The following is a 12,606-nucleotide window of genomic DNA, read 5'->3' on the forward strand; positions in this document are numbered from 1 at the left end:
TTTCCTTTCCTTTCCTTTCCTTTCCTTTCCTTTCCTTTCCTTTCCTTCTTTCCTTTCCTTGTCTGTTTGTTTGGTTTTGGTTTCTCTGCATAGCCCTGGCTGTCCTGGAACTCACTGTGTAGACCAGGCTGGCCTTAAGCTCACAGAGCTCCACCTGCCTCTGCATCCCCAGTGTTGGGTTGAAGACGTGGACTACCACTGCCCATCAATACCAGCTCTTAAGTGAAGTAGGGGGGTTGGAGAGATGGTTCAGTGGTTAAGAGCACTGGCTGCTCTTACGAAGAATCTGAGTTCAGTTCCCAGCTCCCACATAGTGGTTTACAACTTCCTGCCACTCCAGTTCCAGGAGATATGACACCCCCTTCTGGCCTTCTTGGGCACTGCAGTCACATGCACATACCCACACACATACATGTAAGTAATAAGAAAGACTCAAGGGAAGGCTATAGGAGAGACTCGAGAGTACACTGCTGAAGAGCAGCCCAAAAAGAAGGGTTGAGTGTGACTAGGAGTTCACACTCGATGAGAAACCCCCTTCCTCTTGTATTACTACCCAGGTACCTTGGAAAATGTATTTGTTACACAACCAAATACCCAACAAGAGGTTACTTGAGAGGAAAGTGTAATCACTTGTTTTAAACTTTTAATTTAGGTTCCCTAATGCCTCTGCCTTCTTTCCAAGCTCCACCCCCACCCACAGCAGGAGAGGAAGGTTAGAAGGGACAGGGCTATAGAACTCTTTAGACTTAGTTAGGACGGTCGAGTTCTTTGGAAAAACACCAAGCTCAGTTGTCAGGATATCCAGCAGAACAAGCAGCCTTTTTCTTTCTCCATCCATCTCCTCAAGGCCTCCTTTCTTTCTCTGGGCTCTGGTGTTTATACCCTCTCAGAGTCCTCAGAATTAAAGTAACTACAGCTGGCAAAGACTGCTCCCCTCTCTGAGCCACACGAGGTGTTATCAGCTGTGGATAAACTAAGGCAACCCCATATCCCACACTTGGGATTAAAACAAAAACCTGTTTATATTACATAACTGAGTTTGTAGAGAAATCAAAACTTCCACCACATGGAAGGTTTGTTTTAGCTCAGGATTCCATGGCAGAGAAGTGGCTTCCGTGGAGGCAGAAATGTCTCCTGTCTGTCGTAGGGGAGCTCTAATCTTGACAGAGCCAGATGGACCTGGGAGGGAACCCAGGCTGTCTGTAACCCTCAGCCTCCGCGAGTCAGCTGAATCCCTTGTCCTAAAGCTTCGCCATTCTTTCAAAACAGCACCTCTGCCTGGGCACTGGAGTATGGGACCACATGAGCCTGTGGGGGAGGCCTCACATCCAGCCCCTCCCAGGAAGCATAAGGAAGGAAACCACATCTGGCTCTCTCACATCTCACAGTCCTTAGGTCTCAATTCTTGTCCCCTTCTGCTCCCCCATCAAAGGTCCAAGAGGGAGCAGGAGGTGACGGAGCTGAAGAAGGCTTTGGAAGAGGAGGCCCGTACTCATGAGGTAGCCATGCAGGAGTTGAGGCAGAGGCATGGCCAGGCTGTGGGGGAGCTGGCGGAGCAGTTGGAGCAAGCGCGGAGGGTAAGTAGCTAGCCACTGGCCACTCTCTGGGATGTAGGCTCTCACTGTGTTAATTGAGTAATTACTTAGTCGATGGGGTTCTTGGTGGAAAGGGACTATTGAACAAAACCAAGGAGATGAGGGAGTGGGCTATGTAGGGTGATGGGTGTGCAAAGGCTCAGAGGTGGAGCCTCTGCGGGTCCATCTATTCCGTGCAGGGTAAAGGAGTGTGGGAGAAGACCCGACTAGCCCTGCAGGCCGAGGTGTCCGAGCTGAGGGCTGAGCTGAGCAGCCTGCAGACCTTGAGACAGGAGGGTGAGCAGAAGAGGCGGCGCCTGGAGTCCCAGCTACAGGAGACCCAGGGCCGGGCCAGTGACACGGAGCAGGCGCGGGCGGAGGCAGCTGAGAAGCTGCAGAGAGCCCAGGTAGGCGGGGGGTGCACCATGTGACTGTTCCTGGGGGACTGTGAATAGTGCCACTCTAAATAGGGCAGGAAGGAAAGACCAAAAACGACTCCACCCCAGACCAGCTTAGCTCAAGTACTTCTAGTTTCTGAGACAGGGTTTCTCTGTGTAGCCCTGGTTGTCCTGGAACTTGTTCTGTAGACCCTGCGGGTGACATGGCTGTGGCTCCCTCTTCAGATCAGCCTGAGCACAGCTGTATAATGTCCCTGTGGACACAGGGGCCAGAAATCCGTCTCCTCCGTGAACACCTAACACTTGGCTCTGTGTCTACGCTGCGTTAGACCCTAGGATAGCCGCCCATGGGTGCAGCCGGGATTTGGGACAGAAGCACCAACAAAGCCCACCATGTTGAACTACCCCGGCTGGCTTCATTACCTCCTTTCCACAGGCTGAGCTTGAGAGCGTGTCCGCAGCACTGAGCGAGGCTGAGTCCAAGGCCATCAGGCTCGGCAAGGAGCTGAGCAGTGCGGAGTCCCAGCTGCACGACACCCAGGTGACCCTGCTCGCCCCCTCCTTACCCCTCCCCACCCTCTACTCTGCTGCCGAGTCCGCCTCACCCCGGCATCCCTTCCACCCACAGGAGCTGCTGCAGGAGGAGACCAGGGCAAAGCTGGCCTTGGGGTCGCGTGTGCGTGCCCTCGAGGCCGAGGCCGCGGGGCTTCGGGAGCAGATGGAGGAGGAGGTGGTCGCCAAGGAGCGGGCTGGCCGTGAGCTGCAGGCTACACAGGCCCAGGTGAGCAGTAAAGACACGCACCAGGGACCATGGCCCCCATGCCACTGTGCCCAGTGTCCTGGCTCATGCTAGGCCTTGGGGCCGCTTTCACCTGCCACCCTTGCTGTGTTCTTGCCGCCATGCTGACCTCCCTACCCTCATAGTACACTCTGGCCTTGTGAGCCACCAACCCTGCCCTTCTGAAGCTTCTGCTCTGTCCCTAGGTGGCGTAAGGACTTTGCCCACCGTCGCTCACAGCTAGCTATGGCTCCCCAGTACCCTGGACAGAGCCTCTGCCTGTAGTTCCCAGTAATGTCTGTGAACCTTTGTTCTCTCCCTTGTAGTAGGTTGCTTGTCTCCTCCACCCTCCGTTTTACTCCTTGCCAAGTTCTGGCCACCTTGGGCTGTAACCGTTCTACCCATTTGTCTCCCCACCAGATTATGAGTTCTTTCAAATAAGTGACCCTAATGTGTGTGGGATGCCTTAAGAAATGCCAGCAGGATGAATGAGCAGGCTCCTGTGTGTGCCTCAAAACCCATCTTCAAAACCCTCGTCTATGGAGACTCTTCCCCATCCTGTAGACTCCCTCAGATTGTGTTTCTTCTCTTCAGCCTTTGTCACCTTGCCTTGGTCTTGAGATCCAAGGGCGAGTCCCATTTGGACTGAGCGCTGGGTTAGGCTGGGTTGATAGTCCTCAGGGTCTCAGCTGCTATGAGGCCATCTTTAGGCGTCAGGGTGCCAGGAGCCCACCCCACAGTCATTTGTAGCCATGGCCCCAAGCTCTTCTCTGCTATACAGCTCTCTGAATGGCGGCGACGGCAAGAGGAAGAGGCTACGGCGCTGGAGGCTGGGGAGGAGGCTCGCCGCCGTGCAGCCCGGGAGGCAGAGGCCCTGGCCCAGCGCCTGGCAGAAAAGACAGAGGCTGTAGAGAGGCTGGAGCGAGCCCGGCGGCGGCTGCAGCAAGAGCTGGACGATGCCACGGTGGACCTGGGGCAGCAGAAACAGCTCCTGAGCACACTGGAGAAGAAGCAGCGCAAGTTTGACCAGGTAAGTGCCTCAGTTTACCTGGCTGGCCACCCTAAGTAACCAGAAACCCATTTCAATATTTGGGAGAAGCTTGCTGCGGGAGAGGAGTCTTTTGAGATAAGTTTTGAAGTGTTCGTAGGAGCGTGATGTCACAGCCAGATAGGTAGGTGGTGCCTCTGCCAAAACATCTGTAAGGCAGGCCTCCCAGGTGCCCCAGCGTGTGCCTGTCACCCAGGGTCACCCTGTTGCTTGAGTGTCCCAGTCTGAATGATGAGACATCCTCCCTTGTGCTCCCAAGGCTGCTCATATCCTGCCTCGTCTGTCCTGTGTGTTGCTACTCCTATCTCAGCCTCACTTTACCCATCCAGAAAATAGAAATCATATCAGGTATTCCACAGCCTGAGGAGTAAAATGGTCATTGCAGATGTCAAAGGTTCATGTGCCTGTCAGCGGTCTGTCACTGTGGCAAGTACTGGAGGAACTGGCTTATGAAGTGAAAAGGTTATTTTGGCTCACGGGTTTGAGGGTTTGGTTCATGACCATTGGTTGATTGCTTCTGGGTCTTCGGTGAGTCAGAACTTCATGGCAGGCAGCCCGTGGGAGACATAAACAGAAGTCACGCAGAGTTTCTTTCCACCGTCCCTGATTAAAGCCCACCAGATATGGACGGAAGTTCCCAGGCCCCACAGTCTGTGTAGTGAAGATCATGTGTCTCTCTAGGTGATGAAAAGGTTTTCAGAGAGCTGGGGAGGTAGCTCTGTGGCTAAAGTGAAAGCTGCAGTCCTGATACTTCAGCGTCCATTAAATGCTGGGTGGATGTGGTGGCCATCCCTAGAGCAAGCTGGCTAGCTCTGTCTCTCCCCCTGTCTATTTCTTGTTTCTCTTTGTGCATCTCCATTTCTAGCTCTCACTCCCTCTCTCCCTCACTGTCTGTCTGTCTCTCCCCCTGTCTGTCTGCCTCTCTCTATGTCTGTCTCTGTCTCTCTCTAGTATCTCCCTCCTTCCTCCCCTCCTCCCTTCTCCACCCTCCTTCCAGTCAACCCATTTTCCCCTACATCTTTCCCCGCAGCTCCTGGCAGAGGAGAAGGCTGCCGTGCTGCGGGCTGTGGAGGACCGAGAACGGGTGGAGGCCGAAGGCCGGGAGCGAGAGGCCCGGGCCCTGTCGCTGACACGGGCCCTGGAGGAGGAGCAGGAGGCTCGGGAGGAGCTGGAGAGACAGAACCGTGCACTGCGGGCTGAGCTGGAGGCACTGCTGAGCAGCAAGGATGATGTGGGCAAGAATGTAAGCAGGCCGTGGGCACAGTGGGATGGGTATTTAGGAACACACACGTGTGCTCACACCAGACGTTGTAGTCATGTGTTCACATAGCCAAGAGCTCTGCTCACCAAATGCCAACAGGCATTCTACACACACTTGCATGGTACAAACAGAATCCGCTGTCACACGCACAGTTGTTTTGTTTTTTTTGTTTGTTTTGTTTTGTTTTTTGAGACAGGGTCTCACTGTGTAGCCCTGGCTGCCCTGAAACTCATTCTGTAGACCAGGCTGGCTTCAAACTCAGAAATTTTTGCCTCCCAAGTGCTGGGACTAAAGACATGCTCTACCATGACCAGCTTCCCAGATGGTTGCAAGCCACCTTATGCGTGCTAATTAAACCTAGGTCCTCTAGATGAGCAGCCAGTGAGCTCAACAATTAAGGCATTTCCCCAGCCTAGAGTGCATGGTTTTGTGGCAGACTGTATCCACAGCTAAGCCACATCTCAGTGGCTGCAGGTTCAACACACCTGTTAGGGTTTTTAAATTTTTACTACCAAAAAGTGGGGAGGGCTGGAGAAATGGCTCAGTGCTTAAGAGCGGTGGGTGTTCTTCCATAGGACCCAGGTTTAATTCCCAGCACCCACATGGCCGCCTGTAACTCCAGTTCCAGGGGACCCCACACCCTCACATAGATATATATGCAGGCAAAACACCAATGCACATAAAATAAAAACAAAAAAATATATATTTTTTTTAAGTGGTTTTCAGGGCTGGAGAGATGGTTCAGTTGTTAGGAGCACTGGCTGCTCATCCAGAGGTCCTAAGTTCAATTCCTAGCAACTATATGGTGGCTTATAACCATCTATAGTGAGATCTGATGCCCTTTTCTGCCTGATGTTCTCTGTCATGCAAATAGAGCTCTCATATACATAAACAAATAAATCTTTCTTACAAAGTGGTTTTCATTTTAAATTTGAAACTTTGGATTAGGGGTTCCTACCTGCGTCACGCATGCAGGTGGCTCTGCTAGCTGTCTCTGAATCTGCTGCCGCTGTGACACCCGGCAAGAGCAGTGTGAGGGGAAAAGGGATTTACTCGGCTCACAATTCCAAGTTCTAATCCGCCCTTGGAGGGTGTCAAGGCAGGAGTGTGAGAAGCCGCTGGTCACATTCACAGTCAACAGCAGAAAATGAATGTATGCACCCTTTAAAGACAGTCCAGGGCCCAGGCCTAGGGTGCAGCGCCGCCCAGCCTGGGTGGTGTCTTTCCCCATCACCAACACAGTTAAGACATTCCTCACAGCCCAACTGGATTTAGACAGCCCCTGCCTAAATCTGAGACAGTCTGAGACTTTCTTCCCAAGTGGTTCTAGTTTGTGTCATGTTAACAATTAAAACCAAGGCAGACAGATCTCTGAGTTTGAGGCCAGCCTGGTCTACCAAGTGGGTCCCAGGACAGCCAAGGATATTAAAAACAAAAACAAAAAACCTGTCTTGAAAACCCAAACCAAACCAAAACCAAAAATCAAAATAACAATTAACGGGGGCTGGAGAGATGGCTCAGAGGTTAAGAGCATTAGCTGCTCTTCCAGAGGTCCTGAGTTCAATTCCCAGCAACCACATGGTGGCTCACAACCATCTATAAGGAAATCTGTTGCCCTCTTCTGGTGTGCAGGTGTACATGCAAAACACAACATTGTATACATATTAAATAAATAAATCTTTAAAAAAAAATAACAATTAACTATCACATACAGGTTTTCAGACAATTTAGAATGATCTGAGCGTCTGGTGCTCAGGAAACAGTGTGAAGGAGGGAATGAACTCGCTTAGGCCCCTCTGCCAGCTGCCACCCCACTCTCCATCATAGCCTCCTCCGCTCTGTTCAAGACACCGTGGTAATCCTGGCCCGGGCCTCAGACTCGCTCCTCTTCCCACCAGGTGCACGAGCTGGAGAGAGCCCGAAGGGCGGCTGAGCAGGCTGCCAGTGACCTTCGGACACAGGTGACAGAACTGGAGGACGAGCTGACGGCCACAGAGGATGCCAAGCTGCGTCTGGAGGTCACAGTGCAGGCGCTGAAGGCTCAGCACGAGCGAGACCTGCAGGGCCGAGACGATGCTGGTGAGGAGAGGCGGAGGCAGCTGGCCAAGCAGGTACTGCCCCACCCTGGTGAACTTGTGTAGAAAGGGAGTCCCCTCTGTGAGCATTTCCGCTGAGGTCGGGGTCCTCTTGTCCAGCTCCACGCGGACAGCCGTCTTCCTGCGCTGCCAGGAGGCAGGCACATACATGTGTGGCAGGCACATTAGCGGTCCAGACAGACACCATCCACCAAGCACCGTGTGGCGGCACCCGCCTTTTGCCCCTCAGCCTAAGCGATGTGCAGGTGTCCCTAGACTTTTCCCTAGGAGCCTTAGGACTTCTACAGCAGCGAGGGTGAATCTGGGCTGCCCATGTTGCCAACAACTCCATGAAGAGCCTCCTGTCCCTCAGCCAGTACTTACTGCTGTGTGGCCTCAGGGAGGGGAGCTTGTGAATCTTACAGCGTCTTTTGTTTCGTGTGTTCCTGTGATTTTCCTAAGCCTCCCCATTTCCCTCCAGGAGGGAATGCTTCATTCCAAAGGAAATAGGTACAGGACAGGCCGGAAGGGTATAGGGACCAAAAAGGGCAAGGTAGGATGAGCCACAGAGGAACAAGTACCTGGAGGGAATCTGGGTGCCATGACCTCTGCTACCCACCCGCCCTAGCTGAGAGACGCCGAGGTGGAGCGCGATGAGGAACGGAAGCAGAGGGCACTGGCTATGGCTGCCCGCAAGAAGCTAGAGTCCGAACTGGAGGAGCTGAAGGCCCAGACATCTGCTGCCGGGCAGGGCAAGGAAGAGGCAGTGAAGCAGCTGAAAAAGATGCAGGTGAGGAGGGGTCCTGGGTGGGGGTGAGGAGGAGTCCCACATGGGGGGACCAGGCACCCAGGGCGGTCTGTCCCTATGGCCGTCACCACCAGCAGAAGCTGGATTCCCTAGCAGCCTCTCAAAAGCAGGCCTCTGATGTCTCTCTCTCTTTTTTTTTTTCTTTGCACTTCATTCATTTTAGATGCTGGACTTTGAAATTTTAGTTCATTATGTAATTAGGTAATAAATTTAGTGCCACTGAGGATGGAACCTAGGGCCTTAAATCATGCTCTCTGGGGGACTCCAAGAAGGGCCTTTACCACCGAGCCACACTCCCAGCCCCTCACTGGAGGATTTTAGGCTGCGGCTCTATCATTGAGCCACACACCCCGAGCCCATACTAGGATAATTTAAACGACAGATGCCTGTGGTATATTCCTATAGGGCAGCCATCAAAAGGGCCACTTCAAGCACCCAGAGACAGGATCTCTTGTTTAACCCCCTCATCGGGCGTGTGATAGTAATAATGACTGTTTGACCACCGCAGCCCATCTTCTTCCTCCCTGGCTCCTCATGGTATCCCCTTGGGAGAAAGAAACTTGTGCTGGCCTCTCCTCGCCCTCCCAGGCTATGGCCACATAGCCACAGGCTAAATCGTCTCTGGGTCACTTTAAGAATTTAACTAAGGCTTAGGGAAGAGGTGGAGTTGGCCCAGGGCACACAGGCTCTGTGCTGGCCTCGCATGCCCTGGCCAAAGCTTGTCCGCAGTGAGCAGCCTCCAGGGTGGGGGTTCTGGAAGCAGCTCAACTAAGCCTGCACCCACACAGGCCCAGATGAAGGAGCTGTGGCGAGAGGTGGAGGAGACGCGCAGCTCCCGGGAGGAGATCTTTACCCTGAACAAAGAAAGCGAGAAAAGGCTCAAGGGGCTGGAAGCAGAGGTGCTGAGGCTGCAGGAGGTGAGACTGGTGTGGGCGGTGCCTAGTGGGAGGTCTCGGCGTGGGCGTGGCTTAACGGGATGTTCGGGGGGAGTGGGCGGGGCCTTGGGAGGAGAGACTTCGGAAGTGGCTCCATGTGCCTTCTGCGGGAATCTTGTTCTGGGGGCTGTTGGCAGCCAGCGTGCAGGGCCAGTTCTGGAAAGATTTAAGACGGACAGGAGCCAGGAAGTCAGGACTAGGAGGCTGATTGGACAGGGGATAGGAGGGAGGGCTTGTGGCCTGGTAGAAGGAGGCCTAGGAATGAGAGGCGTGGAGGAGGAGCACGGCTGCGGGGGACACAACTCAGCAGAGGGGAGTAATGGAGCATTGGCGGCCAGCGCTGAGAAAAATCCTCTGGTGAAGGCAGAGAAGAGTTGATGCCAATGTCGTAACCCCTCACCCCTCCGCCTCTGACTGGTCCGTATAGGAACTGGCTGCCTCAGACCGGGCCCGGAGACAGGCCCAGCAGGACAGAGATGAGATGGCAGAGGAGGTGGCCAGTGGCAACCTTAGCAAGTGAGTGTCCTGGTGCCGCGGGCCGGGCATGCCCCTCCTAGAGGCCTGCCCACTGAAGCGATGCCTTACCTTCTTCCAGGACAGCCATTCTGGAGGAGAAACGGCAGCTGGAGGGGCGTCTGGGGCAGCTGGAAGAGGAGCTGGAGGAAGAACAGAGCAACTCTGAGCTGCTCAAGGACCATTACCGGAAGCTGCTGCTACAGGTGGGCTCAGCTGGCGCCCCCTGCCCACCACTGCCCCTCCTCCACCCCAGCCTTTAGTTGACTCTTACTCAACCAGCTGAACAGAGGGCATTTGGTAATTTTGAAGGATGACGAGGAATTCATAAGTCAGGAAGGCACAACTTACCGATTCAGCTGTAATTCCGAACAACTCTCAGACAGGCTTGCAATCGTAATTAAGTGAGCTATCAAGGTGTGGCAGCTCACAGCTGCAATCTCGGTACTTTCCAGAGCTAAGACAGGGGCACTGTCACAGGTTAAAGGCCAGCCAGGGCTGTAAAGAGCAATGTCCTGTGACTGGATTGCTTCACACGTTATTAACAGGAAAGCTTGTTTATCATCGTAAACTCAGTCAGGAGGGAAAACTCTGCAGGTAGAAGTACAGGGCGTTGCTGGTCAGCCCCCACCAATAGCCTCACACTGGCCTGGAAGTCACAGTGATCCCCCTGCCTCTGCCTCTCCGAGTGCTGTGATTACTGGCATGGCTCCATCACTCCCAGCTTCAGAGATTCTTTGTGTAGCCTGAGGGTGATCTTGTGCTTCTGATTCCCCTACCTGTGATGGCAGGCTTGTGCCACCGAACCCGGCTTACGCTGTACTGGGACACCAGGGCTCCTAGTATGCTAGGCAAGCCCTCTGCCAACTGAGTCCTAGCCACCTCCTGACACTATTTTCATTTACAATTAAAAATTTAAGGGCTAATGGAGGGCTGCTGGGCTCCCGAGTGTGCCCCGGGAGGCGAGACGTGAAAAGCTTTAATCAGCCTGGGCTGAGTGTCTGCTGTTCTGTGACTTCCAGGCTGAGGGCGAAGCGCTATTATTAGGACCAGGGCCCAGTCTACACATCCGCCAGCGGCTATGAATGGAAAGGCCTCTTTCCTCAGACCACCCCACAGGTCTCTGCTGCTGGGGGCTCAGACTCTGTGGTGGGAGGGACAGAGGCTGCCTTCTTCTCACAGGCTCCTCAGGTGACCCCGGTGCCGAGGAGAGTGTGAAGGGCCAGAAATAGCGCAGTTCGCAACCACGAATTTAGAGCATTTAGACAAGTTTGTGACCATCTCTGAGACTCACTAAAATAGCAAAGCTGAACCTGGCTGTGGCGGTGCATGCCTGTCATCCCAGCATTTGGGAGGTGGAGGCAGGAAGATCATCTTCAGTTACATTGAGTTTTAGGTCAACCCAATCAACATGAGACCCTATTTCAAATGAAAATATCAAAACTGAATTTAAGTAGATTTAAATAATTTTGAGTACTTTTAAATAAATTTAAAACATTCTTGCTCACTAAGAAGTAAAAGGTGCTATTTGCTGAGGATTGTTTCTCCTGGGCTTGTTGAAGTGCTCTTGTTGAGAGCTTAGTACCACTAAGGCTCTGTGCTGTGCATGTAACAGCCATGGGCTCAGCCCATCCCAGGAGGTACCTAGCGTGGCCACCAGCTTCTTTCTGAGGCCTCATCACAATGTCCTGCCTCCTTTCCTGCTGCAGGTAGAGTCTCTTACTACAGAGCTGTCTGCTGAACGCAGTTTTTCAGCCAAGGCTGAGAGCGGAAGGCAGCAGCTGGAGCGGCAGATCCAGGAACTGCGGGCTCGCCTGGGTGAAGAGGATGCTGGATCCCGAGCTCGGCAGAAGATGCTGATCGCTGCTCTTGAGTCTAAGCTGGCCCAGGCAGAGGAGCAGCTGGAGCAGGAGACCAGGTGAGAAGGGAGGGTGCTCTGGCCTGGAAGTAACTACAGGAGAGTAACTATGTAACTGTAGAGAGTACAGTGTATACAGCTAGCTCTTGCTGTGTAACAAAACTCCCTAAAACTTAGTGACTGTAAAAGCAGTTTATTGTTGCTTTTGAATTTGGCCCTGGCTGGCAAGTTCTTTTGTGCTGGACTTGATTGGCCAGCCTGCTGCAGCTTTGCTGATAGGAGGGCTGGCTACATGGGTTTGCTTGGTTGGACTCAAGGACATGTAAGGCCTTGCCTAGAACGACTAGACTAACTTGGTTGTGTTCCGTGTGGCTTCTCATCCTTCAGCAGGCTAGCCCAGGATGGCCTACATGGCAGAGCTATGGGCCCAAGAATAAGGGACACCTTCGCTGGCTTCTGGAGGCTTGGAGCTAGCACTGTGCCGCTTTAGCTATAAGTGGAACAAGTCCTGTGATAGCTCAAGTCCACAGCCACATGGAAGCAGCTGGAGTTACAGGCCGAGGGTGTGAGAACAAGGAGTGAGAACTCACCCCCCCATCAAACCATCTCAGAAAGGAATGCCTTTTCCTATATAAAAAGATGCTTTGGGTCAGTGTCTGCGTATTTCCCTGGTGGTCACAAAATGGCTGCACTTGTATATCGTGCCATGTCCACACATACTCGTGTTTAGAGCCAAGAAGCCAGGCTAGAAAGGTGGCTCAGTGGGTAAAATGCTTTCTGTAAAGTGAGGACCTGAGCCTGAAATCCCAGCACCCACAGAAAAGCTGGACATGGTAGCATGTGTCTGTAATCCAGCATTCCTACAGCAAGACAGGAGGGAGAGACAGGAGAATCCTTGGAAGTTCATTGGCCAGTTAACCTTGTGCACAGCAGTGAACTGAGACCCTGCCTCAAACAAGGTGGGAAATGGGGACTGACACTTGAGCTTGTCCCCTGACCACACACACACACACACACACACACACACACACACACTCTCTCTCTCCTAGTTTTACTTCTGTTGCTGTGACAAACACCTCAACAAAATCAGCTTAAGCGAGAATGGGCTTATTCAGCTTGCAATCACAGATTATAGTTTATTATTTTGGGGAAGTCAAGGTAGCAGGAACCTGAAGCAACTGGTCATATACATAGTCCAGAGCATGCCTGTGCTCAGCTCAGCTTCTCATTTACACAATCCGGGACCCAAACCCAGGAAAAATGCTACTACCTGCAAGCTGGGTCTTCCCACATTAATTAACAGTCAAGACAACCCCCCCCAGACCCGCCCACAGCCCAACCAATACAGACATCCCCTC

General features: G+C 53.0%; 1 protein-coding gene across 4 annotated transcripts in view; it reads left to right on the top strand.

The window, feature by feature from the left end:
- Nucleotides 1-12,606, top strand: part of Myh14 (myosin heavy chain 14) — a 57,326-nt gene that overhangs the window by 39,995 nt on the left and 4,725 nt on the right. For all 4 annotated transcript variants that reach the window (XM_055613448.1, XM_055613449.1, XM_055613446.1 and 1 more), the window contains 12 exons: nt 1,433-1,577; nt 1,775-1,981; nt 2,409-2,513; nt 2,601-2,753; nt 3,532-3,780; nt 4,829-5,041; nt 6,958-7,170; nt 7,763-7,924; nt 8,731-8,859; nt 9,305-9,393; nt 9,473-9,596; nt 11,100-11,308. In XM_055613448.1, the coding sequence (XP_055469423.1) occupies nt 1,433-1,577; nt 1,775-1,981; nt 2,409-2,513; nt 2,601-2,753; nt 3,532-3,780; nt 4,829-5,041; nt 6,958-7,170; nt 7,763-7,924; nt 8,731-8,859; nt 9,305-9,393; nt 9,473-9,596; nt 11,100-11,308 (1,998 nt within the window). The remainder of the gene's footprint in view (nt 1-1,432; nt 1,578-1,774; nt 1,982-2,408; nt 2,514-2,600; nt 2,754-3,531; nt 3,781-4,828; nt 5,042-6,957; nt 7,171-7,762; nt 7,925-8,730; nt 8,860-9,304; nt 9,394-9,472; nt 9,597-11,099; nt 11,309-12,606) is intronic.

The sequence above is a fragment of the Psammomys obesus genome, unplaced genomic scaffold (genome assembly GCF_907164565.1).
Source record: "Psammomys obesus unplaced genomic scaffold, mPsaObe1.curated_primary_1811, whole genome shotgun sequence".
NCBI classification, from domain to species: domain Eukaryota; kingdom Metazoa; phylum Chordata; class Mammalia; order Rodentia; family Muridae; genus Psammomys; species Psammomys obesus.